At 41.3% G+C, this 13,320-nt stretch overlaps 2 protein-coding genes, 1 long non-coding RNA gene and 1 other non-coding gene across 4 annotated transcripts; 3 read left to right on the plus strand and 1 right to left on the minus strand.

Annotated features, from left to right (window-relative positions):
- Positions 1 to 1,177: 1,177 nt before the first annotated feature.
- LOC114445408 (protein NipSnap homolog 2-like) lies at positions 1,178 to 7,555 on the plus strand. The gene is made up of 10 exons (XM_028420454.1): positions 1,178 to 1,311; positions 1,812 to 1,951; positions 2,028 to 2,073; positions 2,339 to 2,433; positions 2,607 to 2,677; positions 2,771 to 2,911; positions 4,619 to 4,650; positions 5,651 to 5,745; positions 6,378 to 6,461; positions 6,587 to 7,555. Exons 1-10 carry the CDS (start codon positions 1,220 to 1,222, stop codon positions 6,649 to 6,651), a joined length of 861 nt encoding a protein of 286 aa, XP_028276255.1. The 5' UTR covers positions 1,178 to 1,219; the 3' UTR covers positions 6,652 to 7,555.
- A 91-nt stretch (positions 7,556 to 7,646) lies between these two features.
- psph (phosphoserine phosphatase) lies at positions 7,647 to 11,027 on the minus strand. Its single transcript, XM_028419884.1, has 6 exons — positions 10,591 to 11,027; positions 9,678 to 9,821; positions 9,440 to 9,574; positions 8,432 to 8,577; positions 8,143 to 8,291; positions 7,647 to 8,045 (listed from the first exon to the last, which is right to left on the minus strand). Exons 2-6 carry the CDS (start codon positions 9,815 to 9,817, stop codon positions 7,935 to 7,937), a joined length of 681 nt encoding a protein of 226 aa, XP_028275685.1. The 5' UTR covers positions 9,818 to 9,821; positions 10,591 to 11,027; the 3' UTR covers positions 7,647 to 7,934.
- Positions 11,028 to 12,229: 1,202 nt separating this feature from the next.
- LOC114444342 (uncharacterized) lies at positions 12,230 to 13,308 on the plus strand. Its single transcript, XR_003671548.1, has 3 exons — positions 12,230 to 12,523; positions 12,908 to 12,955; positions 13,198 to 13,308. It is a non-coding gene; the product is annotated as an uncharacterized LOC114444342 (long non-coding RNA).
- On the plus strand, positions 12,999 to 13,135 carry LOC114445561 (small nucleolar RNA SNORA15). The gene has a single exon (XR_003671670.1). It is a non-coding gene; the product is annotated as a small nucleolar RNA SNORA15 (small nucleolar RNA).
- Positions 13,309 to 13,320: the final 12 nt, after the last annotated feature.

The following is a 13,320-nucleotide window of genomic DNA, read 5'->3' on the forward strand; positions in this document are numbered from 1 at the left end:
TCTGTCTGTCTGTCTGTCTGTCTATCTACCAGTGACGAGGGACTGTATATGAAGGTATAGATTTTTTGTGTAAAAGCATATCTCATTTATTCAATTTATAAAATGCACCCTTGATGTAACTTTCCCACGTCTGTTCATTAAAAATGCAGATCAGTTCATTCAGATTAGTCTGACAAAACTATAGAATGCTGATCTGAAAAAGCCTCATGGAAAAACTCTCTCCCCTCATGATTCATGTCTCTAAACTTAAAAACAAATCTTTCCATTTCTGAATTCCACTCCTGGTAAGTACTCTCCTCTCCAAAAGCCAAGTGATTTTTTGCTATGTGGCTTCATAGTCACCCAAATAATGAATTAGCCTCATCTGTAATGAATTCCCCCATAGTTGCAACCCCATCACCCTCTTCATCATCTCCATGCAACCGGATCCTGCTTTTCCTGAAGGCCTTGTGAGACACAAAGCATCAACCAAACGTATTTCCAACATTTTTTCAGTATTTATGTGCACTTAATTTCACTGGAGTGAAATCCCTTTTTGGTGAAATGTAATATTGGCTCTGGTCTCACACCCTGGGTGTCCTGACACTGACTGTATATTTCATACCTAGACCTTCACTCTATTCGTTGTTTAATAAATACAAATTGAGAGACATTGACTGCTTGCCTGAGAGTTTTTAAACACTTTATTGTGTTCTGTTAGTTTGAAGGTTTATCACTAAAGGTGTACATGTTGTTCTGGAACTGCTGTACATGTGTTATAAATTAGACTATAGCGCCCTCGAGTGTTTAACCAGTGTGAAAGAGTGTCACCATTAGCCACATTATGTTGAACATACTTCATTTGAAAGTAGAACAGTAGGCTATAAGTAGAAACTAATCCTGTCTCTGGAAAACAATTTTTAACAACGCAGTGATTATCATATAGTAGATTTCAAATAGTAGATTTTAAATGATACGATGCAATAAAACAAAATTATATAAAGACAGATTAGTTATAAATTGTATTGTCTATTAGTTGTTTTAATAACATCTTTATTCCACTGTTGAATATCCTGCTAAATGTCAGTGTGAAACACGTTGATATGTCTTTGCAGCCTGATATGCTGGTTGTTCTTCTTCTTGTTCTAAAAGCAATATGTGTAGCAGCGGAGCTCCGCCGCCACCTGGTGGTCAGATGCGGTAACAGCCTCCGCTCCGCTCTGCTTTGACACAGTTGAAGATGGCGACTGGAGTCCTTCAGAGAGTCCGTGGTGGCTTGGTTTGGGCCAAAAGTGGGGCCCACACGACTGGACAGCTCACGGTCTGGGGCAGGTGAGGCGGTTGTCAGTGTGCATGTCCACTGGTCATGTGTGTGGCGTCTCCTCCTGACTTTAATTTTCCTTTATTTGCTGTGGCTACAATGAGCGTGGGCAAGCTAGCCCCGTTAACTGCTAGCCAGTCCTCAGTGGCCTTCCGCCTTGACTTATCACAGAAGCTGCAGCTTTATGATTATTGATTAGGAAATATTTAACATCACGCGTGTTTGTTGTTCAGAGCGAGTGAATGCAGGTTTCTGTCATCTTTTCTTCGTGAGCATCTCATAAGCTCAAGGTCAATTTGATACACTGCAGGATGTGATAAATCTGTTTATGTTTAACAAACGGGACGCAGGTGAGAGAGGCTGCATATCATTATTAGTGTGTTTGTGTGTGTTATATGTGCATCAGTGGCGCTGACATGTTATCAGCAAAAGCCATAAAAGACTCTAAACGTGTTTGTCTAATCTGCTGTGAAGGGGGGTAAACAGGATTTCCATCCATCTGTGCTTGCAGGGGGTTTACAACATCCAGCTGCAGAAACAGAGAGGCCAGCTGGTTCAAGTCGTTGTTTGTGAGGAAGGTTGACCCCAGAAAAGACGCACACTCCAATTTACTGACCAAAAATGAGGAAAGCAACCTCTACAAAATTCAGTGTAAGTTGCATTAAGAATATCAGCAGTACTGGAGGGTGTATCCTAACATACTAATGAGCACACATTCTCCTTTCAGTCCACAATGTGAAGCCGGAGTGCCTGGATGCATACAATAAACTTTGGTGAGTGCTAAAACGTATAGTAGCACAACTGACTGTATGTGCTCTGTTTAAATAATGCAGAACAGTCTATTCCTGTGAGGTGAGTGACAGGGCTGGCATGACTTCAGTCCTTCACACACCAGCCTTGCTCATACCTAAGATGACTGGAGGTCGTGTACTTGTAGTGAGAAACTAAATTGGGACTTGCAACACAAGACAGAAGACACATGACCAGGAACATGTCATGGTGTTACCTAACCTAAATTTTGTTTCTCATTGATCACAGTGAGGAAGTTTTGCCCTCCATCCATGCTGATAAGTACTACCCCTGTGAGCTGGTGGGAACCTGGAATACCTGGTATGGAGAACAAGACCAGGCTGGTAGGGTTATTAATATCATCACTCACAGACAACTGCAGGCCTGTGAGCTACACGATTAATATACCAGTGTTATAATGAGGAATGCAGTACAGACCAGTTTGGTTTGTATGGATGTTATCTAATTCTGAATATAGTTGAAGTGATGTGCTAGTCATAGTTTAATGTTTTTGTAGTTCATCTGTGGCGTTACAGAGGAGGATATCCAGCTCTAACAGAGGTGATGAACAAGCTCAGGCAGAACAAGGTAAACATCAATCTACTAGTCAGCAGGATCATAATGCAGTATGCATTTTAAAGTCACAGTAAAGCTTATTGATTGGTGTCTGTTCGCTGTCAGGAGTTCACAGCATACAGGAAGGAGCGGGGTAAGATGCTGTTGTCGCGCAGGAACCAGCTTCTCCTGGAATTCAGTTTCTGGAATGAGCCTGTACCCCGAGAGGGGCCCAACATCTATGAGCTCAGGTCCTACCAGCTCAGGGTGAGTCACATGAGTAGCATGAGTGATAGATAGACAATGCCAGTGTTCTGTTTGTTAGTGTTATTCTGTGATGTTTGTGTGTCATAAAAATGAATGTAACATTATCCTCCACCATCACACAACAATATGCCAGCAGTGTCTGTGTCAATGATAGGAAAATGACTGTTTTTGCCTTAAAGAAAGCAACACAGTTTCCTTTCTCTGGCAAAACAGTGAAAGCATTCTCCATGCAGCACACACTTGTTTAATGTGGCTAAAATGTGTTTTGCTTCTCATCCTGTGCAGGCAGTTCGCCTCTCTGTCAGTACGCCTGTTTGCTTTTCAAAGAAACTGACTAATGGCCTCTTTAAAACATCTGGCCCATGGTAGTTCACATTGCTACTAAAGCTAAAACCACTTTACACAAACTTTACATGCTAACAAAAGTGCCTGTCTAAGTCTGAAACCCCTGACGGTGTGTGTGATGGTGTGTAAGCAGATCTGCAGCATGCTTGTGTTTGAATTTGTGCTAGAATTTGATTATAAATGACGTGGCTGAGAAGCTGTGGGCTTTGGTGTTGAACAGTACAACAACTGTTGCAGAAAGGGACAGCATTACTCTTCCACTTATTGATACTGGAGCTCACGTTTTCCTATTTAAAGAGATTATCTCCGTATCAGATGCTTTGTTTTTATAATATCTAAATTACATCTGCCCCCACGTGTGTGACAGTCCCGTGTCTCTTGATTAGTATAACTAGTCACCATTTGTGCTACTGGACTGCACTCCACTGAAGCAGCACTAATACTTGGTCAATGATTAAACACTCCTGCATAATGCTTAAAACTAAACCACAGATAATGTCTGTTTTTCTAATCTGACTGGCCAAACTGTCTCTGGATCAGCATACCCTGTAGGGCTGTGCAAAACAATCAATATTTAGATATATATCAATGTTTTTGTTAAACAATAAAATTGATATACCAGCCCCTTATATCGATACTCCCACCAGCCATTAGGAGGTGGTGTAGCTTCCCTGGCCAGTGCAGCGTGCATCTTAAACGATGCAAGTGAACGATTGAAATGTCAAAGAAGTTGTGTTGTGTTGTGTTTTGTCTTGGTCTGGCAGCTAAGCTCAGTCAGTGTGTGCGACAGACAGCAGAGGAGAGTTGTAAACGTGTGACCAGACAGAAATTACATGCATCGTGTAAATAAGATAAATAACACAAAGCTGTTCAGTTTATGTAATAAAAAACAAGGTATAGACCTAGTAGCTGTGACCATGAACCCTTTACCAGGTGTGCCTGAATGTATAAACATGTCTCATTTGATGATGAGGAACTTCACGCATATTAAGTAGCCATGTGCTTATGTTTATGTAAACTGTAGCATACTGCACTGTATCAAGGTATGTATCATGTGTGGCATCCTTCACAATACCCAGCCCTAATACCCTGTGACATGTGATAAAAGCCAGCTACGTATTACCCTTGATTCCAAGCTGAGATTATATCTTAGAAACAGCAGGGCGTTTGTTGTCTTAAGCTGTAGAAAATGATGGAAAAAGCCTTCAGGGTTTGTTGTTATTGCAGCTTATCTTCACAATGACAAAATACCTGTGTTACATTTTGGCCATTTATTTGTGTTAATATGTTTGCTCTGGAAGAAGAAGTCAAGTCCTCAGTTGTCTTTTGTTATAATAAAGCACTGTGTTTTCTTTCCTGCAGCCAGGAACCATGATCGAGTGGGGTAATTACTGGTAAGGCAGGCTGGATTCATTTCATTCACTGTAGTTACAGAACAGTTGCACTACACGAAGCCTCCCTCATCACACTGTCATTAATAAGAGCTATTCCACAGAGACGTTCTATCTTGGAGCTGTACTGTCACGCCCTCAAGCCAAGACTCTCAAATTTAAGTGGAATAGTGTGTGCACTATAAATGTGTGGACATAATAGACAAGTAATGTGAGCCTGGAACAATCTGCAGCTGGACTGATGGAGCCAACAGATCAGTATTTATCAGCAGGTGGAGATTATGATGGATTAAAACGCTGCGATCTTTCTGCGCACACCTCGGATTTCCATATAGATATCATTGTGTTGGTCTGTCTAACCATTATTTTTACTAAGTCCGTGTTTCTGGCTAAGAAAGATGCTTCTAAAGTAAATTGTCTTTCTTGAATATCCTTGAATAATATGTACTGGCTTTTCGTCCTAAAAGAGCATGTATGTTCAGAGAAGGGAAAATAATCACCCTGAAAAGTTCACAGCTCCAAACTCCAGTTTTCTGTCCTTATGCAGGCATTTCTGCTCACAATAACATGTCTTTACAACAAAAAACACTGTGTATCACACTTTAACAAACCGGCTAGCAAAGCTATTCAAAACAATTTAAATATAATTTGTGAAGATGAATAAGATGTTTAAAGAGATGTTTGAGTTGAAAACCCTTGAAAATGTATCCAGACAGTGATTATGATTTGAACACATACATGCTTGTTTTGGGAGAAAACATAATTTCACAAAGGCTTAGCCATTTTTAAGATACATAAACATACACACACACGTCATGGCGTCACATCTTATTGTTGGAAATCATGCAGCATAGTTGTCGTCTAGTTTATTTTAACAGACCAAATCCAGGATACATTTAGAAATCATGTTGATGTCTTCCTTTGAAGACTGGTCAAATGTATCTGGTGTGTGTGTATGGGCTTTTATGGCCTGTGCAGTGACTAAAGTTTCTTTTGTTTACAGGGCCAGAGCCATTGGATACCGCCAGCACAACAGAGAAGCTGTGGGAGGGTTTTTCTCACAGATCGGTAACCTCTACATGGTTCATCACCTCTGGGGTACAGTTAAACACTGTCACATAATTATAATGGTGCTGAAAACTGCACACAAAGCCAGTTTGAATTGTTTTTGGACAAAATAATACATTTGTTGCCACACAATAATAAAACCACGATACATGATAAGGGACTATACTGTAACGTGAACTAGGTTGACTGTAGTGATGTGCTGTATTGCTGAGAGGGATAGCACTGCCAAATTAGCTCTTCTGTCCATTGCATTGATTTCCAGCCTTAAGCTTGTTCTGGTTCATTCTCGCTCATGGCCTCAGCTGATTAGATTTTTCCCTCAATAGTTGGTTAGTTTAGTTAAATAAAGGAGGGGCTATTAATTATTATTATTGGAAACTTATCAGATGTAAACAAAAAATCTTATACTAGCTTTGATCCATATTGCCTCAAATATACAACTCAACCACTTTTGATTTTGGTTACCTTTTATAAGTTGTCACTACATTGTTACATCTTCATGTGATGATATTTAAGTAGAGCTGTGGTTTGGGAAGAATTTGTGTAAAATCCAACATGTTGAAAATCATTACAGAATCCCAGAAGATAATGTTCTAAGATAAGATAAGATAAGATAAGATAATACTTTGAATCAGTATTGTAATTTGATTTTTTGGTTGCAGCTTACAAAGACCTTCAGTCCAGAGAGGATACAAGAAATGGTGCCTGGCAGCAGGAGGGCTGGGATGAGGTTGTATATTACACAGGTGAGGAACATAAGTCAGTCTATCTCCAGTATAAGGAGCTTTTTCAGTGACTTGTAGAGCTTGATTGACTTGAGATCTTTAAACTCTAAGGGTGCATCAAACCTTTTTTTCACTCTCTCTTCCAGTCCCTCTCATTCAGCACATGGATTCTAGGATTATGATCCCAACGAAGGCTTCCCCACTGCAGTGAGTTAATGAGAAGCTGGAGGCTGAAATGTTACACCCATCTACAGCATCACCATCATGATGTCACCTGGCTGTCAGGTGGCTGCCAAACAAAGTCCCTTCTCTCTTCTTTATGTCTTTGCTTTAATACTTCAGAGAAGGCAATGATACCTGTATTTAGTCCATGATTAAAATAGTTACTGAACGGTACTCAGAACACTTGACAATGCACAACTTTTTATTTCTGGTTCTGGAGTAAGAAGTCTATTTAAATCTCCTGATGGTTGTTAAGTCCTACAGCACGTGCCACATCAAATGAGAGTTAATCAAATTTAGAACCAAGGTTTACTTGGGGGAAAGAAGCTGTGTGGTGGGAAGAAAAATGAAGTACTGCTGATGCTCAGTGCAGTGAGCAATTTATTTAATGTAAATTTAGGATACATAGTCTGTTTTAAGTGTGCTGAGAAATGTGGCACCAAGCTACGCCACAGAAGTAACATAACCTGTGTATAATGATAAAAGCTGTATTTCCGTCACCAAACAAGAGACACTGTAAAATGCAGATATTTTATATTTGATGACTATAACCCAGCCACTCTGTCAGTTGCTTCTCCTGACTCCCTGTCATGGTAATGTAAATGTTTATTGGTGCTGTGTTTGTAACTATGGCTTCCACTTCTTCTTTTTTTTCTTTTGTGAAGACAGCATGCCTGGTTTTAAAATCGGTTTTTCATCCAACATATTTTATTGGGGCATATCAGTTGTATATGAAGATAAGCAGGTGTTACTGACCTGTTGGTGACTGACTGACTGAGTGAAGCAGACACTCCTGCTGCTTTAACACGTAGAGGTTTTATTGTAAGAACTAATAATTACTGTAATAGGAGTGTGGTGAGGAGGCCAACACAGATTAAAGATGTTCAACAACACTTTTGAGAGCATATTCTCATCTTTAATTTTCGTCACATGACAGAAGTCGTGTACAGAACACACATTTAAAACACTTGTGTTACTCATTGCACATGAATATGCAGGAGTTGTATTAGCTTAGATATAAAGTTTAAAAACACTAAAGTCTTCTCAACCTCCACAAAGACAGTGTTTGCTTATATTTTTAGTGTGTTCTAGTATAAAAATCAACAGGGCAACATCCCTATTAAGGTAAAATTGGTCTCACTAGTGTAAACAACGTGCATTATAAAAATCTATCGGAGTCTAAGGAAAACTGTGCACTGGATAAAAACCATCAGTGGCACTCCCTTAGGCACAAATATAAAATGTTAATAATTTAACATTTTTTCAGTATCTTTAAATCTTTTCCAGCTCTTTTAGTAGCTCCCCAAAACTGGTCACGTACCACGAACACCTCTCCTTGACCTGCGGCCTGACGACGTTCCCGCCAAATCCAATGAAGGCACTCTTGAGAGCGAAACACACACACACACTTTAGTCACACTGTAGCTCTAAAAGGTTAGGGTTAGAGTTTTAATAAGGAAAAGACACGGCGTGAACTTACAGCAGGAGGACATGCCTCTAGATCCGTAGCTCCATCTCCGACCATCACCACAGTTTTGAAGCCATGCTGTTCCTTCAGCATGCTGATGACTTTTCCTTTTCCACCGCTCTCAGCCGTGGGCTGACTCTCGTCAAATCCAGCGTACTCTCCTGGAATTCAAAATAATATTTAACTTTCAAACTGACAAGCAAACGCAGTAGCTCAAATGTCATTAGGGCTCATCCCAGATTCTTTTATTTTCTTAAAGTTATGCTGCACTGTGTCAGAGACAGGGCAGATGGTGCCTTACCATTGAAGTAGAACTTGAGCCTGTTGGCATAGACATGGTGCAGAGGAATGTTTAGCTGAGTGGCCACATGTTCAACAATGCAGCGGAAGCCTCCTGAAATGAGGAACACCTTTATGTTGCGCTCGTGCAGGCGGTCCACAAGCTCCCTGTACAAAAAGTAACATTCATCAGCACAATTAAACTGGAAGGTAAAGGTTTAAGTTAGTGACATTCAATGCACTTAAAAGTTTTGTCATCAGAAATATCTATCCTGCCTGTGAGTTTAACATGGCACACATGGTGTGGTGTGTCCCTCATATAAGAGTTGACATGAAGACTCAGGTCACTTAGTCAGCATGGCCTGTAATCTTATTGACATGAGTTCCTCTGTACTGATACCAAAGTACTTGGTACAAACACAAAGTCACTGTTACATCAGGCACTTTATCTTAGCCTGTGTCCACTACTAACTATGTGATATGTCCCAACTCTGATTCTTTAAATAACATCAGAACACAGTCAAAGACTTGTGGCCCTTCAGGCTATGCTGTCAGCTTAGCATCCTCCAAGCACCATGTTGCTCCCATATTAAACTTGCCAGTCACACTTTATGGCAATTTCACCCCCATTAAACCAGGACCTGACTGAAAGGCATTACTGGCAGAGAGACAAAAACCAAACAATGTCTTCAGTCTTTAGTCATTCAAGGGGAGCTGACTTGGATGTTGTTATCTGCAGCTGTGCACTGTGATAGCTAAAGATGCAAACTACCTCAGTTAACATTATGTTTAGCTTTCATTTCACAGTAAAGTCCAAATTTGTGTCAATTTTCAAAATTCTCTTGAGTCTTCACACATTTCAAGAGACAAAAACTTTATTTAAAAAACAATCCAAGGATAGGAGGAGTGCTGTCTTTGTACAGGCTTTACTGGCACTGTTCTCTACGCTCTGCTTAGCAGTATTTCTGTATGGAGAGGAATACAAGGTCCACTTAAATGACTTAAGTTAGCAAAGTCCTCACACACTCACCTGATGCCTGGAGTCAGCTGAGGAGGGTGGTCTGTTATCAGTTTGTTTACTTGTTCTCTGGAACAGCGGATGATGGAAAGACGCTCAGTCAGGGCCCTTTTAAATGTCATCGAGCCGCCCATAGCTTTACGAGTCCTGAAACACAGAGAGACTTCATGCTCGGAACAAATCTGGTATTAAAAATATGTTGAGAGATTTATGTGTTTGTTTTTTCTAAATATGATGCAGATCCACATACATTTCAGTGACTGCATCCCCAACTCCACAGAATTTGGCAAGTTCATCAATGCCTTCTTCTTTAATGACTGTGCTGTCCACATCGAAACAGACAGCGTCTGCTCTCCTGAAGAGCTCCTTGGTCTGTGAAAGAGTCGTCATTGTGCTGAGGGAAGAGAAGGATTTACAATATTTTACTTCCTGACTGTACTCGCTCATGCGCTGTATGGAGTTAACCCTAACCTGTCAGGGGGCTGCAGATTAGCCTGTAAAGCTAAATATGGCACATTTACATGATAGGAGGAAATCTCATGTTAATTAATGTGCATTATGCTTTTAAAGAAAATAATAAAATAAGCATGCTGTACATTTCATGCTAAAGTTGTCAGGCAGCTGATGTAGGCTGGTTGTGCTGTTAGTGCCCTGCAGCTGTCTGACTCCACTAATAACCCCAGTGTACAGTGCATGTCTTTTATCCAGTGGAGCAGCAAACTCATCTATTCACTGGAATACCTATGTGCGAGCGTTTCTGCATCGTTGGAGCTCATCTCAAATAAACACTTGTCTCTGTCGGTGCCGTGTGCCAAAAAACGTGTTACATAAGTTAGTGCCTACACAAACCATAAGAGAGGCCGCCCGCATAGACATCCTCCGCCTGTGTTGCGTCACCCCGCAGCAGGACTACCGAGAAGAGAGGCCGGCCGGTAAAACACACAACAGACGGTGTCCTCCAGCCAAACCACTAATGATGATAATAAGGTGCAGAAGGCCACCGTTGCAAGCGACTGACACTAAACTGTTATGGCTTTATCGAACAACCGACCGCGGAGTGTCCGCTGCAGTGCTTCATCTGAGCAGGCAGAGTGGGGGACCACACGGACTGTAACTTCATGCCTCGTCAAGACAAACACACAAAATGTACAACATGTACTTACCGGGGATGGCAGCGGCGATACAGCACCAGCAGCAGCTTCTGCACTGACCGACCGCTCGCGACGGGGGTTCAGCGATGAGGAAGAGTAACGCTGAGCGGCGGACCAATCAGAGAGAAGCCGACGAGGGACCGCCCACTACCCGCTGGCCCGGTTCCATGACGACATCAGAGGTGTAAAATAAATGTGCTCTATTGACATTGGAAAGAAACAGCAAGACCACAAAGTAACAAACCCATCAACAATATCAATCAATCAACAATAACATTCAGACACAAACAAACAATAAAAGGAGAGATGGAAAATTACCCCAGAATGATAACAACCATCACAAACACCAAAGAGTCTAACCTGTCAAACCGCTTCAAACACACCCACACACAGATGTAACATGCAAGATGACCAGAAACAAAGAAAGACGTGCTCAAGTACGACATACTGAATGCAAACAAAGATCCAAAGAGGTTTACTTGTCCTACGCACAGTATTGACAGCGGGGTCATCTGAGCAATGAAATGTTTAAAACAATGCAGGCAGGCAACTCCAAGTAATCTGAAGTACTAATAAAAACAAGGAAAACAAAATAAATTATCCAAATATCATCAAAAATATTGCACCATGAAAATACTGTACAACGCAAGTGACAATATATATATATATATGCACATGTGCAAATGAGTATGACAATGTGTAAATGGTGCTGTGCAATAGAACTACTGGTTAAGTAGTCTGAGCCTGAGGGGAAGAAGCTGTTTTTGAGTCTGATGGTCTGAGTGCAGAAGCTCGGTTAGCGTCTACCAGACGGCAGCAGTGAAAAGAGTCTGTGGCTGGTGTGTGTGGGGTCTCTGCTGTCTTCTCCACTCATCTGAGCGACTTGCAGGCTGCAGCAGAGCAGCTGCTGGACCAGGTGGTGATGGAGCCTGCCAGGGCACTCTTTATGATGTCCCTTTAGAATGTGCAGAGGACAGAGGTGCTCAGTTCAAATCAAAAGTCTTTGCTACTGCAGCAGTGTGAGTGGCCCAACAGAGGTCCTCACTGATGTGCACAGCTAGAAGTTTGAATCAAGCAACCCTCTCCACTTTTGATCCCACAATGAAAAGGGGGCGTGACCTCTTCCCTTACATTTCCTGAATTCAGTGACCATCACCTTGGTTTTGCAGACGTTGAGAGAGGTTATTGTCCTCACACTATGTTTCCAGGGCACGACCCTCATCTCTGTAAGCAGTGAGTGGGATGAGTGGGAGATGAGACCCAAGATGGTGGTATCATCTGCAAACTATAGGATGGGATTGGAACGGTGCTTGGCCACACAGTCCTGGGTCATCAGGGTGTAGAGTAATAATGCCTAACAGCTCAGAGAAGTCACTTAATTTGTCAATGAATCCCTCAAAAAACAAAACAAATCAAACCAAGTTTACCTTTAAATTAACTGCAAAATGCATGATTATATGCTTTAAAGGGTGAACGATATAAAGTGCATTTCAGTGACAGTAACAGTAACACAATATAGAGAGATGGTGGTGACAACCTTCATGAAAATATTGGTTTTGTTGGTCTTGCAGTTCCCCTCCCTTCCAGCAGTTGGCGAAAATGCCCATGTGGCTGCGTTAAAGCTACTGAAGCGCACATAAAAAGACGAGGAAGAGTTATGCTAACTGCACCATGCTGAAGAGGCTAAAGGCAGCAGTATGTAGAATCAGACAGCGGAGAGCTGTTTTTGGTTATTTTGAGTAATAAGTAATACTTAAAATTGTCCACGTTAAAGTATCAGCAGTGGAAACATGTGAAGCTGTAGATCATTGCAGGTCATTTTCAAACAGCCGTCAGGCAGGTAGCGTTTAGTTCAGACAGCTACTGTGGAGGAGCGCGTGGAAACCATGTGGTGCAGATGGAATACAGCCGGACATTTGACACGTTTTATCATTTTTATACGCAGGTGAGTAAGTCAATCTGCCGGGCAACCAGTACATACATTCATATTTATACTGTTTAGAAGTTTCAGTACTATTAAATAACCAGTTTTACGTGGAATCGACAGGGGTACAGTTCGTATTGTACTGAATCAATGGCGGAATTCTGTGTTAACATGGACACAGTACAGACAGACACCATGATAAATAAAAAATAAAAAATGTTTTAACACTCTTAATTGAACAGAAGGGCCACATTGCTTTTCATGTGCCTCATACTTCAATGAAAGTGAATACAGTGAATTCTGCTGTCTTTTGGAAACTAATTCCTTCATTTCTGTGAGCATATAGTATCACTAATTCTAATCACTAGTTATTTAATCTCAACCTGTTTTATGTTTTTGTTCCAGCGTCATTGTTGTGATCAACCTCCGACTGTGCAGAAAGGCCTGAGGATGGTACGTTGGCACACTTTCACCGTCCATACCACGTGTTTGTGAGGCATGGCCGAATTCTGTCCCAGCTGCTCTGTGCTGTGTACAGTCAGACACCATGCAAAAGTCTCGTCTCATTTATGCTCAATAACTGGAGGAGTGCTTCTCTCAGCTTCATCCAGCTGCATAGGAATGAGTACACTGATGCACCTTCTTACATTTGATGTTGTTGTATTGATTGTATTCCGCTCTGCTACATCCTGTAGGTTTAATCCAACACAGGACCATGAGGAAGACTTCACTACTGGTAACTTTTTTGTTTTGTTTTTTCACTAAGAAATGTGAATCCTTTAAATAAATAAACATGTGAATAATAAGTGGTGTTGTGT

This window comes from Parambassis ranga, chromosome 13, assembly GCF_900634625.1.
Source record: "Parambassis ranga chromosome 13, fParRan2.1, whole genome shotgun sequence".
Lineage (NCBI taxonomy): Eukaryota > Metazoa > Chordata > Actinopteri > Ambassidae > Parambassis > Parambassis ranga.

Excerpts from the sequence above, each read along its gene's own strand:
- LOC114445408 (XM_028420454.1), top strand. The coding sequence starts at position 1,220 with ATGGCGACTGGAGTCCTTCAGAGAGTCCGTGGTGGCTTGGTTTGGGCC. Across the intron at positions 2,912-4,618 it reads TCAGGTCCTACCAGCTCAGG|CCAGGAACCATGATCGAGTG; the intron begins GTGAGTCACATG and ends TCTTTCCTGCAG. Across the intron at positions 4,651-5,650 it reads ATCGAGTGGGGTAATTACTG|GGCCAGAGCCATTGGATACC; the intron begins GTAAGGCAGGCT and ends TTTTGTTTACAG.
- psph (XM_028419884.1), bottom strand. The coding sequence starts at position 9,817 with ATGACGACTCTTTCACAGACCAAGGAGCTCTTCAGGAGAGCAGACGCT. Across the intron at positions 8,578-9,439 it reads CAGCTGACTCCAGGCATCAG|GGAGCTTGTGGACCGCCTGC; the intron begins GTGAGTGTGTGA and ends CTTTTTGTACAG. Across the intron at positions 8,046-8,142 it reads TAGAGGCATGTCCTCCTGCT|AGTGCCTTCATTGGATTTGG; the intron begins GTAAGTTCACGC and ends TTCGCTCTCAAG.